The sequence below is a fragment of the Haemaphysalis longicornis genome, unplaced genomic scaffold (genome assembly GCF_048455015.1).
Source record: "Haemaphysalis longicornis isolate Haplotype H1 unplaced genomic scaffold, Haemaphysalis longicornis Haplotype H1 scaffold_7, whole genome shotgun sequence".
NCBI classification, from domain to species: domain Eukaryota; kingdom Metazoa; phylum Arthropoda; class Arachnida; order Ixodida; family Ixodidae; genus Haemaphysalis; species Haemaphysalis longicornis.
In genome coordinates this window covers 29,998,817-30,017,426 of record NW_027526422.1, presented here as the reverse complement: position 1 = coordinate 30,017,426, position 18,610 = coordinate 29,998,817, and the positions used below count along the sequence as shown (strand labels likewise).

The following is an 18,610-nucleotide window of genomic DNA, read 5'->3' as shown; positions in this document are numbered from 1 at the left end:
CCTCCTATCCCCAACCCACTCTGAGCACCCCCGTGGGTCCATTCGATATTCCAGCTGCCTGTGAAGAGACTTTTTGTAGCCCGGATGGGATTTCCGTGTTCACGCTCACGCTGTTTTTTGATTCTCACGGTGAGTTTGCCTTTCGTCACTTACCATCGCAAGAATAGGAATAATTATGCTCCAGCCTGACTGCACCTGATTAAAAACATAGGTTTGTATTACAGAAGCTCGGAATATTACCGGGGGCTGGTTCCATAAACTCTAATAGAAGAGCGCTATCATGGTTACGGCGGCCTGACGTAAGCGATTTGTTTAGGATTAGAGGACAGGTCAAAGTTTTATTTAGTCATTAATCACTGAAAAATAAGGAATTTACGCATTATTTTCAGTTGAAGCCACCACACCTCCCAGCAAAAAGGAAGTGTTCATCGCGAGCCAGGCGATGCAATTAGCTTTCGCTTATGACATGTATCTCCACAACGACCGCTGGTGCACAAGCGCGGTACTATTGAGGTAATTTCGAAAGATCTCCTTATACACTTAAATATGTAGGATAGTGGTATCACGCAAAGCCCGAGTGATGAACAATTGGCCGTCCAAAGGTACAGCCTTTGTCAAAATTTTCCAGGCCAATCCTAAGCCTTCTCGACCTCAAAGAATTCAAAGAATAACCTTTACGTTTATATGTGGCAAAAATTTGCTATGACAATAAGAAAGAAAGAGGTTTTCTGTACGGCATAAAACGTTTCAGCCTCATTCGGGACGTAGCTTGTACATTGAATTTTTTTGCGGCCTGCGCATTTTAGGCTTGTCCTAGAAAATTTTGAAAAAGGCTGTACATTGCTTACGTCCAATGCAGGCTAAATGTTGGTTTCACGAACTAATCATTTTAATATCGATGAAACTAGCAGCCTTAAAAACAAGAAAGAAGTGTGTAAAGTGTGATCCATTTGCGAGCTTTAAACGCAAACTAGTGAACATTTTTGTCAGGATGTATTTTTTGTATGGTAGCAATCGCAATGGTAGCAAGGTCAAAACTGAAAAGTAACGCTTATTGAATGCAATTCAATAAGAGCGGTTTTCTTCATCCTAGCCCGAAAACGGTCGGAAACTATCGTAGTTTCACGGTACTCCAGGCGTGCGTCACGTGAACGCGATCCATACCTTATTGCCGACTTCTCGGGGCAAGCATGATAAGTCGATATTTATGACCGCCGCGTTTTGTCTTCGTTTTGTTTTGTGAATGCTTTCAAGGGTTTAACACGTCGTCGTGTTTGACGGCTTTAAAGGCCCAACCACATGAACGCGTAAAATCGACGTACTCCGGCGTACGCCGAGTACTTTGCTATGCGCTTGTTACGTCCAAATCAGAGCCGCCATCATCATCATCATCACCACCAGCAGCAGCAACAGCAGCCTGTCTATGCCCACTGCAGGGCAAAGGCCTCTCCCACAGATCTCCAATTATCCCGGTCCTGTGCTAACTGCGACCAATTTATCTCCGCAAAGAGCCAGCCATACATCGACGCAAACTTTCGGACGCACGGCGTTGACGTCGACCTCTGGCGATGATATTATTTGCCGGTCAGGTTGCATACCAAGTAACGTTAATTGATAAATAAGCGAAGTTAGCTATTAATCATGTGATAAAACTAAGTAATTTGTAAGATACGGAGAGTAAGCAGACAACGGAGGAAAATACACGAAGCAACAAGCAACTATGATGGCAAGGAGTTTACGCCAAATATAGCGGAGCGTTTTGTGCCTGCCAAGTAAGCATATTAATTCTTAGGTCGCAAGTACTGTTTTAAATGTAATTTTTGGGGGGAATTGAGATTATTTGTTTTAATTCAGTTAAAATGTAGTTGAACTGGTCGCCACAAAGCTGTGTCCGGGGTAGTCTAGCCACACTGCGCGGCACATTGGAGTAGGCGCGCGTTGCGGCGCCTCTGTGGTTACTCGCCCTCTCCGACGTTATGGGGCGGTGTAGGCCGCCGCATGCGTACGTCGTTGCGCGAGTACGTCTATTTTACGCCTCCATGTGGTTGGGCCTTAACACGGCATGGTCAATTCAACCTGCTAGCTGCTGGCCATTTCGACAAAACTATCGGCTGATGGGTGATAATGATGATCCTTCTTATATGGCGCATACCCAGTCAGGAAATCGGCCAATCATCATCATCGTCAGGGGCTCAGTGGTCTTCGTTTTTTCCGACCTCCGCGCGCAGACGACGAAGAAGGCGCGAGCCGTTCTCGCGAAGCGGCGCAGGACTGCAGCGTGGTCAAGGAGGCCCCGTTCGGCGCGGCGGCGGCGGCAGCACCGATGGGCAGGCAGTCGGGCGAAGGCGACCCCGTGCTCTGAATCCCGGCACCCAGGGCGGCCGGGCTCGTGGCCCACCACCATGGCCGCCACGCTTGACCCCGCGCACTGTGACAGCACGCGGGCGGACGGCTCCGAGGGCTTCGGCAAAGAGCTGACGCAAGACGTGAGTGCACGACTCGCAGTGGACGCGTTTTGTTTCAGCTAGTGCGAGCGTACAGGCAGTTTAGTAGCGTGTGAATGCACCAGTTACCAGTTGCTGTTTGAGTAGTTCTCAAGATGCGCGTATAAAAGCCGGTATAGTGTCTTTTATCGCCTCCCAAGGAGCTTAATCGTACCGGAGGATCGCGCACCAAATCGTTTTGCGGCAAAGCCAACTTTCGCGAATGCTGTCTATTAGCCGCTATAACGACTTTATCGTTACGCCATTTCTTTTTCTTATTACTTCATGGTTGAGTTGTATATAAATTCCCGTCTGGTTTCAATACATGGGATTTTACGGGAGGAGTATGGTTGCAGAAAATGGCCGTGATTGGTGTTCTGTCAGAACTATCGCGAAACAAATGGTTACGTTGGACTGCTGAAATGACTGCATAACCGTGGAGGGTTTTATTTCAGTACGCATCGTAGATTTCAGTCAGTTTTAATGTAGATAACATGAAGCCGCCACCCCTAGGACTTTATAGTAGCATCTAAAGCCACCTTGAAACGGACGGCCCCGCATTTGTCTGTTAGGACGATACTGTAGACCTAGTAAGTTTCATTAGGCTGACTAGCTTGCAAGTACATTAAATCGCAAATTACGAAATTATGTTTTTTTATTCCTTGCGCTCGTTCGGACGTTATCCCTGCCAATCGTGTTGTGTCGTGCACTCTTTTTGTCTTCACTGTCCAAACACGTTCGCACCGTGAGTTTCGGGCACTGTTTGTTTCAAAGCTCGATCCCACTGTGTCGCAACTGCAGCAGCAGTTTTCGTGCGATTTTGCTTCTGGGGATGCAAGGTAGCGTTAAACCTCATATTCGAAAATTCTAGAGACTCAGGGATGGCCCTTGCGCTTCTCCGAAGCCCAGTATTCACCGCCTTAACCAAAGTCAGTGCGAAATCTACGCCTATCGCAGCCAAAGCCACTACAAGTTGGTAACTCAGCTTGCTGGACTAAAAGTACCATACCTCGTGACGTTTTTCGGCGCGGAGTACCGCGCTTTTCGCTTTATAAAAAAAACAGTTCCCTTGTGCACCTGCTGCCACGAAACCGGACATCGAATAACGGCGTGTCCAGAGTCAAACGTCAACGTGTGCCACAGTTCATCCTCTGAGACCCTAAAGAGGACCACAAATGCCAGCATCTTTGCACCCTGTGCGGTGACTTCCACCTCACGGTGGCTGGGGGCTGTCCCAAGCATTTCCGCGAGCCCCACGTCCTTCTGGGGAGGGGGTTCTCGAGACGCCAGGAGGAGGAACTCGTGCACTAGCGCCAGGCATAAGCAATCACGAGCAGGTTAACTGGGCACAAGCCGTATCTCCCACTGCTCTCGGTAACCCACACCCTCCACACCCGCGCAACCCTCACCTACGCTGTTTCACGAATGGACACATCTCGGAGCACAAATAGCAGCCCTCCAAGACAAACTTGAAACCACAGAAAAAGCCCAGACAGGGAATGCTTCAGACAAACGCAAGAAACCGAACTGCCAAGAACAAGTAGCAGCAGCAGAAATAGACGCGGCTCCACCGACACCAGCCCCAGCGAGGGATCCACAAAGGCAAAACTGAAGAATCCCGCAACAAGAAAAGCTCGTACGATACACTTTGCAAGTCATCCAGTCCCAGTTCTTTCAGACAGGCATGCAACAATAGGGGGTCCGTTGACGGCACGCATGAAAGTACGAAATAACGTCCTACGACAAGACTACGCCAAGACGTACGGGACCTAAACAGTGTGGTACAACCCACGATCAACAAGGATGATTGCTTGTGGTGTTTAACTTGCCGAAGCTACACCTGGGTTATGAGGCAAGCCGTAGTGGAGTGTTCCAGATTGATTTCGACCTCGTGGGGATTTTTAACATGCGCCGAAATCTCGGCACACGGGCGCTTTCGCTTTTCGCCTCCATCAGAAAAACACCCACCGCGTTCGGGATCGAGCATGCGTCCTTGGCCTTAGCAGCACAACGCCTTTGCCCCGGAGACACCGTTGCGGGTACCTTGAGCAAGAAGGGGAGCGCCACGCCATCCACCTTGGCCGCCTCAAAGCCGCGAACCAACGCAGCAGCCGCAGACCCTTCCCATACGTACGCGAACCCCCGGTAGGGACTCAAACGACGAACGGGACGATTTGACCGAATAACGTAAACTTCGAATACTGTAAACAATTATAGGACACAATAACCCACAACTTCGGCGATACACTCACAACTCCCCCCCCCCCCCAAAGAAAAAAGGGAGGGGGAAGCAATAGTACAGTCTATCGAGCAAGTTCCGCCAGGACGGACTCTGGAACCTGGATTCACGGACTGACTCAAGAGACCCTGAAAGATGCTCAGGCGCACATTCAGGCTACAGCCTCCTCATACAGGATAAAATATGTGGCCTCAATACTCATACACAAATAGGAAGCGGGACACAACCACAGAAGGTATAAACGCAAAATACGTAGAAGGCTCCGGAAGCGCATATCACTCATAAGCGGGCTGTCAAGTACGCGACAGCGTTTTGCAGGTATGGTTGGCTAGAAGCTTGCGATGCGCTCCTGGGCACTCTGACCCCAAAGAATACATGGCGCCTGCTTAGGCACCTAAGCGCCCCGTGAATTGTGGAGAAGAATCGTTACAGGAGCATCATACGCACTTAATACCTGTGCGGGTACCAGCGTATACTCCTAAAGGGCCTCGAGAAGTACCTCCAGACAGAGGGAGGCTTTTCACCGCATCAATATGGAGGGCTGCCCAACCAAGAATTACGTAATGAAATCCAACTGCTCAAGATACAAGAGCTGAAGCGAAATAACGCACGGGCCCAGACCGCATCATCAAGAAGCTTCTTACTAGGCGACCGCACCGTAGAAGTTCTTCTCAACGACTTTTTCTATGGATCAATGGACGATGACGGAAGTTCGCTTCATCCCAAAGCCCGGGAAATAGCCCCCCGTTGAGCATCTGTGACCGATACCCCTAACATTCTGCACCGCGAAATCATGGAAAGAATCGTCCCGAACAGACTTCAGTGCCTACTGTATGCAAAGCAACGAATTCTGTATGCAGTTGGCGTGACAAAACATCTCTAGATCCGGTATGTGCGCGTTCAAATAAAAGAGTATATCCTCTTCCCTGCCTCGCGGGAGTGCCCAAGAGCTATGCTCACTCTAGACCTAACGGGATCTTTCATCAATGCGGCCCACAAGGGGATCCCCCAAAACTTGGCCAGCACAGGCTGCAAAGTAAGGGCCTATAACTATAGGCAGTTCGCGTAGTTCCCTCCATCCGCGGAGCCATACAAGCACTGTCTATGAGCACATCTGCGCATAAATTGCTCTAGGCAGTTCGCGTAATTCTCTCATTTCGCGGAGCCATACAAGCACTGCCTATGAGCACATCTGCGCATAAATTGCTCTGTATGAGGTTACAAAACACAGCAGAGAATTCATCGAGGCCACTTGTAAAACAATGGGGCACGGCTCGTACCCACACCTACGGGCCGCGAAGTGTTGACCAGGGTTAGCTCCGCAAGACCAGCGCCAACCGAAGGTGATACCGGAGTTGTGGCTTCAGTCCATATTTGCGCACCCGATCCCTCGAAACATGTCCCGAGCTGCTAGAGAAAAGCACGCACAAAAGCACAAAATAAAAATTACTTCCGCGTACCCACGACGGCGCACAACGACGCAGCAACTGCAACGGCAAAAGAGCAATAAGGGCCGTGGTGACGGAGGAGCGCGGGAACCAGACCAGTGCCTATATTCGGCGGGTGAGGGCAAAAGTAAGGTTGCTTTCACACTCACGCAAACCAGAACATCGACCATATAGTCAGGGACTCGCGAGAGGCATGCCGTTGCTTCCTATCGGGCTGAATGACACACGACGTTGTACATCCTAAAATGTAAGAAATTGGACAGGAAAAGCTGCGAGGTGTAGACCCTGACCTACTCCTCGGCAAGAAGCAACGAACATGCCCATCTCGTAGCCCGAGCAGGAGACACCTGAACCAGCACCCCTCAGCGACTTCGAAGAAATTACACAACACTCCCTATACTCTATAAATACACCTAAAGCCCACAAAGTCAGTAACCATGATCACCTCCGATTCCGAGCATGATCCCCTCTGCCCTCAAGCTGACCGAATCCTCGCTGCCTACTGCGGCTTCCACGAGACTCACGAGGCAGCCCGAGGCCTCATTATTTGGGATTGCTCCGGCGAATATGAGCTGCTGTTTTATACGAAGGGCGGGGGCTGGTAGGGAGGATGGGCTGTTGACATTAGGTACTGTGTCACGCATTACAAACTGAGCCGCCTCGGATGCTCCGCGGCAGACCCCTTACTCTCATGATAGCAGTTTGTGGCATCCTATGCAATCAAGTATCTTTCCTAACCCTGCGATCTGAAGCCGCAGTTACCTCGAAATGTACCGGACCGATGTACTTGCCGCTCCGCGGGCAAGCTACTGTGCCACATGTAATACAGACATGACCGCGGAAACCACCAGCTACAGAGATCAGGCACTGGGACACTTTTTTTCTTGCTTTCAAGTCTAAATAAATAAATAAATAAATAAATAAATAAATAAATAAATAAATAAATAAATAAATAAATAAATAAATAAATAAAATAATAAATAAATAAATAAATAAATAAATAAATAAATAAATAAATAAATAAATAAATAAATAAATAGCGGTGGCGGCCAGTCTGTTCAGCTCCTATCCAGAGATGCAAAGGGCTCTCGTCCGACCGGGCGAGGATCTTGCAGGGGCGCATGAATTAGCCGTCACCTGACGTGGAAAGACCGCAAGACCTCCCTCGTTCTCCTTCCCTCTCTTACAACAACGTTTTTCCACCACCACTACCACCACAAGCCCCAGGAAGAAGCGTTTTACTGAAGAGTTTCACAAAGTGTGGCTTTGAAATATTACTTCGAACTTGTCGGCCCACCTTATTACCTCTCATTCCGTGCTGTCCTTGGTAATTGTCCGATGTTTCAAGCATTTTCCCAAAAATAGTGGTTTCGCTCTTTAATAAGCATTTCGATGTTCTCGGCTTCAAGATTTGCAACGAAAGCACGTAACGCGCTTTATTTACCAGTTATTTCGCGGGCGGGACACCCTTGTTGTGGAATGAAGTCATTAAAATTTCTGGCTTACATGCAGAGGTTTCAAGCTCTAAAGTGTATTCTTTGGCGGGTACAATACCGGAAAAGCGGTCACTACCGGCCACTCTGCTGCTTTTAGTTGTCACGCGTATGAAAGCGGAAAAGTACCTCTGGAACGAATGCTCGGTTCTTCGCTTCCCAAGAAACAAACTTTGTCATTTTCGCGAACGGACTCGGCCTACAATTATCATACTGGGCTTGTCGCCTGTTCTAATCGTAAGCGCCAAAACCTACGCATACCGGGAATCTGTTCTCTAAAAAACGACGTAGTTAAGGTCTACATAGAAGGTCCTGTACCTAGTACTGACACTGGTTCTTCCCTGATGTACTGTCTTTTGCACACACAAGGGAGAGCTATCCTCTCCTCACGGTTCTGGCCCCATTCGGGGCATTACAATGTGATGGCCACAAATTTTCTTCAGCCAAAGGGGTTTTAGTGGCATTGAACTATTACATGGAAGCAAAACCGATTATTAGTGGCCAAGCAACGTGGAGACAGAGAAGGGGTCCGCTTGAATATGCGAAAAAATCACACGTCACAGGCACACTCAAGCTAAATGAGCAATGGTCGTCCGCAGATAAAAGATGGCCAGCACAATTCGATCGCCGTGGTGGAGCTGAAGGAGAACGAGTACCTGCTCCCCACTTCCATCCTATGCGAGCACAGTCCAGTCATCAAAGAGGCCATCTTAGCCCAGAAGGGCTACTCCATACCCAGGGTAAGTGACGCCTGCCTGTTTTTTAGAGCGAAAGCTCAACTACGCCATATTTCTCAAGGTCATTCATCGCGTCGCAATCACTTTGAGCCGCCGGAGCGCAAGTGTGGCGGGTGTCACGGACGTCACGCCACGTGATCTGCTGCGGAGTGGCGCCGCAGCTGCGCTCGCTCGGAGCCTCATTGCAGCGGTACCACGTGACTAGGCGAGGGTTTAACGGCTGCTTAGCCTGCGCTTGGTCTCTGAGTCTCGCCGTAGATTCCGTGGCGGCTGGTCCATCTATGCATGCGCCTCATTTCACTCGTGATAACTAGGCTTACAGGTGTTAAACCTGACCAATTTTCACCACACGGAACGTGACAAGGGTGATAGCTTCTATTGTGAGCTGCCAAGATATATACGTGTGCAACAAAGAGGCTTGGAAGAAAACTTTTACGGGCCGGTAAAAAGTATACAGTGCACGTAAGGCGCAGGTGACGCTCGCACCGAGCCCGCAGCAGCCGCCATCGTTAGATGTTTTATGCGGCCTGCCTCCCACTGTGTACGGTTACCTTGCGATTCTTGGACTTTCGGGAATTTTCAGAAAATTAATAAGCATGCGAATATCTATTTCTCAAATGTAGCTCTTGAGCTCTTCGCGAACAAAAAAGGCTGCGCGGTAGCCATGCATCAAGCGCACTTTTTCGCAACCAATGTTACTTTACCCTAGAGGTTTAAAACATGCAACGAACCCAAGAAAGTCGCGATGGCTCTTGAAACAGCAGCAATGTTCTACTATTGCATGTACATCTGCTCATTAAGCCCATATTTTCATCCCCCAGATCCACATCAAAGGCATTGACGACAAGACGTTCCGCGTTATCGTCCAGTTCATGCGGGGCAACGCCGCGCCGGTCGACGTGCAGAATGTCGTCGACGTCTACCACGCTGCCTGCAGCCTCAAAATCAAGCCCCTCGAGATTATCTGTTGGAATGTGAGCCTCAAAACATTTCCGAGCATGACCTTTGAAATATTTTGTGCTTGTACCCGCATAACCGCCTAAAGTAAGCCGCGGGCTGAGGGGTTCAGACCCCTTGCGGTCTCGATCCTCATCAGTGAAAGTGACGCTTCATCCTGCCCGTCTACCTCCCGTGAGTAGAGCTCACCTTGAGTCGAGTAGAGGGGTGATTGTTTACTGCCTCTCACATCAAATGACCGCATTTTTTTAAAGTGCGGTGCACCTTAGAACCACACAATGTCCGTCCTCGTCCGTGCGCATAGCATTTACTATCGCAAAAATCACACAGGCACCGGCAGGATTCGAGCCTGTGTCTAGTAGACCAGACAGAGTTAGCGTCAATCGTCTTATCCATTGAGCTACGATTGTAAGTTAATACCCGAGAGTCAAACGGTTTATTCACTCGCCTGTAACGGTGCGGAGTACCTTAGGACATCCCATTGTCCGTCCGCGTCCACCCGTGCGCACACCACCATCGAGCGAAGATCAAGCGAAATTCAGTTTGTGCCCTGAGTTGCAGTTTCATTTAGGGAATGATCAAGGTGCAACCCACGGCTCAAATCGAATGACCGTCGAATCCCCGTACTCCGCACCCTCGCCATCATCCACGGAGTGGAGATGCTGCCATTTTTTTCGTATGAGAACTCTGCTGCCATTAGTACGTGTATACCCACCTTTTTATTCGACCTCGGCTGAACAAGAGATGTAAGTGGTTTAAAAAAAAAATAAAAAAAGCATTAGGAAAACAGGCTTTTTTCATTTTTTTTAAACTAACATAACAATAAAAAAACAGCTCCTATGGGAAACGTTATTTTGATGCGACCAATCTGCTGTGAATGAAAAGCTTTCTGAAATCAAAATGTTTATGTGAAATCGTGCGCAGATTTTTAGAGAGGTAGCTCTGTTGGTTGTGATGCAGCATGTAACAGTTATATGTAGTCGAGTGTTCGACGAAACTTCGTCTGGTCAAGGGTCATATTTGTGAATATAAAATCGTGGTCACTGACCAAGTCAAAAGGAAAAAAATTGACGTTTCGGAGCCCATACGGGTTCTTTCTCCCTATGCCCCCCTTGCAAAGGATCCGACCGGCAGTCTGCAGACTTAGCTTCAAAAGCTGCTTTCAAGGCTGTTTCAGTTAGTTCCTCCGCAACACAAAAGTTTGTATTACCACCTGTTGTGTACAAACGGATCCGCTCCCGCTATTTACGGCCTTCCAAAGGTGCACAAGCCTGGCGTTCCCTTGAGGCTGATAGTGGACTTCACCAGGTCTCCGCTCTACCGGCTATCCGGGCATCTTCACAAAGTGTTGAGCCCGTTAGCTGGCAGGACAACGACGAATATTGCCAATTCAGCGGATTTTGTAGAAAAGGTACGGGACTTGGCTTTGCGCGAGGACGAGGTTATAGTATCTTTCGACGTAGCCGCATTGTTCACTAGCGTTCCAACGGACCTTGCAGTGCAAACCTGCACGGAAGCCCTGCGTTCGGACGCCAAACTCGCCGACCGGACTCCCTTCGACGTGCCTGAACTGAGTGAGCTACTTCGCTTTTGTCTCAGTAACACTTATTTTTCCTACGGGCACAAAATATACAAGCAAATCCACGGAAAAGCTATGGGCGCCTCTATATCTGTCACCGCAGCCAACATTGTCATGGAAGCGGTCGAGCACAAGGTCCTGGACAACTTCACGCCCGCCCCAAAGGTCTTTCTACGATATGTTGATGACTGTTTCTGCATCCTCCCTAAGGAAGACTTGCCGAGGTTCTTGGAAGCCCTAAATTCGGTTGACCCTCACATACAATTCACGTGTGAACGAGAGACTGGGGAGTGCCTTCCGTTTCTTGATGTTTGCATTCGTCGCTCGAACGGCTGCCTCTCCTTCACCGTTTATCGCAAGAAGACACACACCGCGCGCTACCTGCAGTACAGCTCATGCCACCCCATTGCCCACAAGAGGTCTGTCGTCTCGGCACTGATCACCAGAGCCAAACGCTTATGCTCCAATCAACAGAGATTGAAGGAAGAATTGACGACTGTGCATCACGAGCAGTCGGCAAATGGATACCCTAGGAATTTTGTGGCACGAATCGAAAATCAGATTCTACGACCGAACGGAATCGCCAGCAAGACGGCCACCATGCGCGCCGCCATTCCCTACGTTCAAGGAGTCAGAGAGGCACTTTGCTGCGTATTTTCCAAATACGATTTACGTGTAGCGCACGTGCCTTCAAGCAAGCTGCGCAGCAGGCTCGTGAGCGTAAAGGACAAGATGGAGAGTGACAAAATCCCTTGCGCTGACTGCAATTGCGTTTATATTGGTGAAACGGGCAAGTTTTCCGAAGAACGAAGGAGCATCAACGCGACGTTGCCAAAGAAAATCGAACGACGAATGCGCTGGCAGAGCACGCCTGCCAGCACAATCACCGCATCGGTTGGGACGACACCGCTATCATAGCAAAAGAAAGATATTTGGCCTCCCGTCTTTTCCTCGAGTCACTCATCATCCATACCACACCTCATACTGTCACCCGGACTGATGGCAACATGCCTGCAATCTACACGAAGTCATTGCGCTATATCTTGCATATAAATTGACGACGGCCTCTTGTCCGCTTTATTGTGAACAAGGAACCCGTATGGGCTCCGAAACGTCAATTTTTTTTTCCTTTTGACTTGGTCAGTGACCACGATTTTATATTCGCAAACAGTTATATGTTTTACGTGTTAATTTATCGGGCACATAGGTCTCGTAAGAGATTTGAAGGCGAAAGCCAGCGATTATCTGACTTCTTTCCGGCTGCATAGTGTTCGCGGTGCCGTTACATTCAGCTGTCATGCAACAAGCATCCGGATAATTCTTCTTTCATCCGGCCACGGTACAGGGTTAGTGCTGTAGGGCTGCGGCTCTTGGTGACCCGGGTTCAAATATTATTGGAACCTAAATAAGTTTCGATGTATAATTTATTTACTTATTTTTTTTTTACAGCAGCCATAATTTGGTTTCATTTCTGTAGTCGCCAGCAACTACGGTCTGTTTTCGCCCTTGATGAGACATCTGAAGCTTTCGCCTTAAGAAATTGTTCATAGGTCTGTGCGGAATCGCCTTCCTTCAATTTTTCATAAAAGACACGAAAAAACCTGTTTTCTAGCGTGAGGTACACTGGCCGAGGTTGAGCAGTCTCGCGCGGCTCCTGGAGAGCCGTGCTGGGCATGCGCGAGGAGCAGTAACGTCACAGGGCGACCAGAACGTTGCTCGCTGTCCGGTGTCTCTCACACACCCCACGCGCCCAGCGTCTTCGCCGACCTCCGTTCGGCGCGTGGCGGCCCGGTCCACTTGATGATCATGCGAGGGGTAGCCGGGTGTGGAACCGATGGCTCGTGCGTCGCAGCAACACCGGCGCGCGCCTGTGGAACCAGCGTAGCTCTGGGGCGATTGGTGACGCTGCGCCGGAGCCGCTTGATAAATATACATGTCACATAATGCGTATGCCGTGTGTGTGTCATTGAAGCAGCAGTAAGCATGATAAGCTAATAATCCTAGATAACCAGGAAAGCTAAGAATAACAAGGTGAACCTTAGCTCACCCTACGTATATCCTGGCATAGCCGAGCTAAGCCACTTATGTTTTTTGTCACGCCCCTCAGAATTTCATTAAAACATAAACTGAACATGCTTGAACTAACTGTGGGTGATGTTGATCGCGTGCAGAAAGTGTTCGAGAAAGAGCCCGTCGAGCGGTGTCTGCCGGCCTGGATTGCCGCAAAGAGGCTGAACATGCCAGACGAAGAAAAGCAACTCTACCGCTACATCACGCACAACTTCGAGGAAGTGGTCAAGACCGATAGTTTTCTCGAGCTCGACGCCTCCCAGCTGAAGGAAATCCTGCGAGCTGACGTCATCAAGGCCGAGGAGTACGTTCCTTTCATAACCAACGCCAGGACGAGTCAGCCACCCTGCCCCCTTGCGTCGGGCCTACGGAGCAAGAATTGTTCTTATATCCCTGCTGCACTGGCGTCTGAATGTCATTCGAACCGAATGTCATTCGACTCAAATGAGGGGCTTCGAATGCCATTCAGAAACCGCCGTGCTCCACACAATTTCGATGGCATTTGAAAACTAACGATTGCTCGCCGTGCTGAGTTGTGGTGCTGCTGTCGAGTTCTGTTTTTACACAATAATGCAACAATCAAATTAAGCAGCAGTCTTCTTTGGCATTAAAATGATATCAAATTATAAATAAAGTAAGCTTTGACACGGTTTTTGCTCAATCCTAAATCGCAATTGTGGTTTTTTTTTTGTGCTGTCCGGCCACACTTGTTTGTCACTTGCTCGCACTGGTGCTGAGAGTATGGAATTATTACATCTTGATATCATAATTTAAGTAAACGAGAAGTAAACAGTCCCACAATTAAGAATATTTTGCTTGTTCTGAGTACGCCAGCAACGATATCATAACTTAAGTGAACGAGAAATAAACATTGCCACAGCAAAGAATATTTTGTTTGTTCTAAGTACGCCAGTAATGTATTTGTTTATGCTGCCTGGGAACGCTGTGCGCGAGAGTACTAGAACTGGCATTCGAGAGCCCCAAATGTCTCTCTGGGTGCTCATTTGGCTCGAATGTCATTGGAGCCGAATGGCATTTCGAAATCCAGTGAAGCAACACAACTTTGTATTTGAGTCAAATGACATTTGGTTGAAATGACATTCGGACGTTAGTGTATAGCAGGGGTACTACCCCGTGGTCGGGCCGGATGGCCCTGTAACACGAAATTGCGGCCAGTGCTCGCATGCGGTCCATACTCGCGTATATAGCAAGTTGAACGTTGCGCATGTCGTTTGAATACATGGCGAACGTATATTATATGAAAGCACGCGTTTCGAATATGGTTTTCAAAGCTCTGGAACTCAGGGTGTGTAGCGGAGAGAAACAAAACAAAAGAACTCGAGATGCACTTTAAAGAAACACTCTTTAAAAAAAAAAAAAAAGGTTGTGGGACTTACTAACAAAACACTAGCCAGTTACTTGTCCCAGTATAAACTTAGTGACTGGCCACGCATAAAAAAGCTACGCGCGACCTTGTGTATCGGCTGAGCGTACAGCCCTACATAGACACATTAAACACGCACATATCACACTTGCACAACCAACAAATAAATTGAGAAAGAAAATCAAAGGAATGCACGAGGAGAGCGAGTACAACTTAGTTACCGTAGGAATACATCTGCTCTTCTTGCTTTTATAGCCAGCAGTGGAAAGTCATTTGATAGAGTTGGTGGCCCTGTCGCAAAACTCGAATATTTTAGCAATAATCTTAGAATTCTGCATTTTAATGTGACTATATGCAAGTCAGCATGCGGATTTGCAAAAACTTTTTAATCCTGATTTGTAGTGGGAAAAGTGCTGTAGTTATTACGTTCAGAAATTGATAGAATTTTGTCACTGTCAGTGAATCTTAGTATCAAACAAGACGCAGTTATTAAGTGCACGGTCTAGACTAGCAACGGTTCCACACTTAGTGGCAGGACCTAAGTACCGTTCTGGGAGGTAGTAAAGTTCGTAAGGAGTTACTAAATACAGCCGTTGCTACCATTTTACGAGCTTTACGAGACGCCAAACTTCGCAGCATACCGTCTGTCATTTGCGGTCCACAAGCATAAGTATTCTGGTGCTACACCCGGATAACGGGGCTGGGAACATAATTAACAAGTTCAGAGTTATGATATTCTTGAAATTTACGACATTTTCGACGCCTTTTCTTGGCAACAGCGCGAAAAAAGACTGGCGAAGGCAGCGAGCAATACGAGAGGGGTCCTAAAACTGGTTTATTTGTTGACTGCACAAAATGTACACACAGTTGCCTCAACAAAACAGCAATGACGAAACACGCCCAGAGTAAACACACTCACGCACCCCCCCCCCCCCTCTCCCCGCGTCCTCGAAATACCGATATCTTAAATTGCCGACAAAATACCACTATCGGGGCAAAATTAATGGTCAAACACGCAAGCATGGCGAACCCCGCACAGTCCAGCACTCACACCTTACGCAGTCCGTGCTCGACAAGGAACCGAACTCCTCATCACAGAGCGCTATCAACGCATTGCTAACGTATGCGTCCTACGTGCTTAAAATGCGCAATGCCTCCTTCCACGTTGCTTTTTTCGTCTTCGTCATGAACAGGGCCCATTTCCTTTTTTGCGCTGTTGCCAAGACGTCGCCATACCAACTCCACTAGCTTACCACCGCCATTCTACAGCCTTTTATTGGCGAGTTTTAGCTGACCGTTTTTCACGGTCCGGTCCGCTCCGATAGCAAGCGGGCGCGCCATTGCGCATGCGTGGTGCGCTTGGCGGCGAACGGCATTGGTTGCGCTGAGCGGGCAGCCGATACCGGAGCGGACCGTCGAAAACGGTCAGCTAAAACTCTCTATTGTCGTGTTAGCAGGCGGCAAATTGTCGCGCAGCGCAGTTAAGGCGGGTGTTTGCGACAGACGATGGGCCCATCGTGTTGAAACGTCCGCGACGTACGGCCATCGCTCGCAGTGAGCTGTCGCTGTACAAGGCTCTGATGCTCTGGATTCACCACGACTGCAAGGCGCGCCACAAGTACGCCAGCTCGTTGGTCGAGGCCATCCGCTTCCAGGACATGACGCCCGCGCAGGTGGAAGGTTTCAGAGCCTTCAAGGTCTGCCCCGAAGTCCAGAAGTCCTTCGATGTCAGCAACCGCATTCCGCAGCCGTGAGTAGTGGGCTTGCCTGCCGCATGCACCGGACATCCTCGATTAACCAGTCCTGGATAGTCCGCGGGCAGTCCGAGGACTGCCCTCGGACTGAAGGCTCCGTAGCAATACGTGGGAAAATTGAGCGCCGGATGGCGTCCCGGGCAGACCGCGGACGTTCAGGGACTGATAATCGAGGAGGCCTACCACTTCATTTTGTGTGACTTCATAACGCGACTTCAGCGCGACTTCATAACATTGTGGCGGGATGTGCCATCTGGAACATTTGCCGAGCAAGATAGTACCAGAGTCAGAGTCCTTCAATGTAAAGCATTGAAGGACTTTGAAGGACTCTGATAGTACTGACCCCGCAAATTGGTGTCTTCGCAGTTTGAAGTGGCATGTTAAAATTAGTTTCCTTTACACTGCAGAAAACGTTACCCGGGCTTCTTCTCGTATTGGACAAAGCAAGGCGATGTAAGAAAAAAAAATTCATCCCCCTCTTTCACCACTGGAGCATTCTTGATTTGCACTCCAAGAGAAAAATAAGTTTAAGTCCTCCTAGAAGTAATCGATAAGAGCATCGAATACGAGGAGTGTTTATGGGTGCATTGATGGCGCATCATTGACCGTTAGTCACGATTAGTCAAAAAAAAAAAAGAGCGTTACTTTGCCCTCCTCAAGAGGGACACTTGCTTGGCACTCTGCTTTAGAGAATTACCACTAAAACTCAGGAGAAGTCTTTCCTCCTCGTTCACTGAATTCCCTCAAGCACTCTTGAATTAACTCGAAGTTCGAGTGACTGAAGTTCTATTCCTCACGTTAAACTGCGCCCTCGAGCTTTTTTGAGTAGTGCAAATGCGAGTGGCTTTATTTCTAAAGCCCCTCACGTTACATTGCACCCTCAAGCTATTTTAAATAGTCCAAGTTCCAGTGACAAGTTTTCTCATGTTAGGTGGCGCGTTCAAATTTTGAGTAAAGTCCCAAGACTAGAATCCCAAGATATGATATCTTTAATTTTGCTCCTCACGTTAGATGGCGTTGAGTAAAGTCCCAAGCGCGAAATACCAAGATATAGTGTCTTCAGTTCTGCTACTTACGTTAGATTGTGCCCTACGGCTCTTTCGAGTACTGCTCAAGTTCCAGCGGCTTTAGTTCTGTGCAGTGAGATGACGAGTCTGGCCCGACGCGAGTCGTATTTCAGTCGTTTAATTAGTAATTTTTGCCCTTGTTTGACTATGAAGTTCTTGGCTAGGAACAACCACGAATTAAAACGTGTACAAGGGAAGGTTCTCAAGAACGAGTCTAGCGTTCGAGCAGTAAACTCCTGTGCCTTTCAGACACCGGTAATGAATCTAAAAATTATGGTGTTCAAATTTATTTTGTGTATAAATATAAGTTGTGCTATTGGTAAAAGTTAGGTTTTATCAGTAATGACGGTCTCTAACCAGGCTTGTGGATTGAAAGAAACATTAGAATATACAAGACCTGTAGTTCAGAACATTGGAACCGTATGTCGCGCAAATTATGGTACGCAGATGATCTAGCACTTTTTACTACAATGCAAAATACTGTTTTTCGTTAAAACTCGCCTTTGTAGCGCTTTCATTCGAAGAGTTGCGTGGTATGACTCGTAAAGCAAATTCACCGTAGTAAATTTGGGTTTTAGGTTGTACCTGTAATTGGGTTTTAGGTTGTACATAGAATTGAAAACGGTATCTTGAAAACGGTCACTTGTTATGCCATTCGTTTTCTCACGCTTGCCTTGCTGTCCTGTTTGTGGTCACGCCAATTCTTCTGACCGCTTCTTTCTCTGTTCTAACATGCTGCTTGGCTAAGGAACTCAAACTCAAACGAGGATGCTCGAGACGAACTTAGCAAAATAACTTTTCAATGCGCTTTTTCTTGTTTTTCGATGAGTCACGCTTGCGCCATATTCTCTAAAACGTTGTCCGTCCTTCATGTTTTTCATACGTGACAGGGTGCGCTCTAAACACTTAGTTGCTAAAGCGCGCTAAACTCAGAACTTAATAAATCCCTCAGGGGACGTTTGCTTTGGTCAAACTGCTGAAACGACGTAGAAGGTCATCAGTGCGTGTCCAGAAACTGCAAATGTCACAAAGGGAGTGGTCATTGTGTTCAGTTAGTGTTGTCTATGGCTGCCGCTAAGCCCGCGCGAAAGGTATGCATTTTTTTTCTTTTCTTGCAGTGGCCAGCAGAAAACGGACAAGGCGAGGCAATATGCACAGGCGCAAAAGGTAACAAAAGTCCCTCAAAGGGCGATGCATTTGATTTATCAGGCGAAATTAGTAGAGTTTGACTTGCTTGTAATAAGCCCGCAGTCTAATCAGCCAACTAAGTTGATAGATCTAGTACAGTGTACAGATTGTCGGGCGAGTATTTGTATTAGCTCCTCCCTGACCAATGAGGTCAAGCTCCAAGCCGTGCTCTGCATTCTTTTTGTGCGTATGTGGAAAGGTGAGAGCGCGC

The 18,610-nt window shown here is 48.1% G+C and overlaps 2 protein-coding genes across 2 annotated transcripts in view; both read left to right on the top strand.

Annotated features, from left to right (window-relative positions):
- The first annotated feature begins 2,402 nt into the window (after positions 1–2,402).
- On the top strand, positions 2,403–14,667 carry LOC144146220 (kelch-like protein 7). Its single transcript, XM_077678184.1, has 5 exons — positions 2,403–2,486; positions 8,263–8,403; positions 9,222–9,374; positions 13,108–13,310; positions 14,646–14,667. The coding sequence occupies exons 1-5, from the start codon at positions 2,403–2,405 to the stop codon at positions 14,665–14,667; spliced, it is 603 nt and encodes a 200-aa protein (XP_077534310.1).
- Positions 14,668–15,839: 1,172 nt separating this feature from the next.
- LOC144147389 (uncharacterized) overlaps positions 15,840–18,610 on the top strand; it is a 35,457-nt gene continuing 32,686 nt past the window's right edge. The window contains exons 1-2 of the mRNA XM_077679513.1: positions 15,840–16,140; positions 18,330–18,378. Coding sequence (XP_077535639.1) covers positions 15,971–16,140; positions 18,330–18,378 — 219 coding nt within the window. The 5' untranslated portion in view covers positions 15,840–15,970. The remainder of the gene's footprint in view (positions 16,141–18,329; positions 18,379–18,610) is intronic.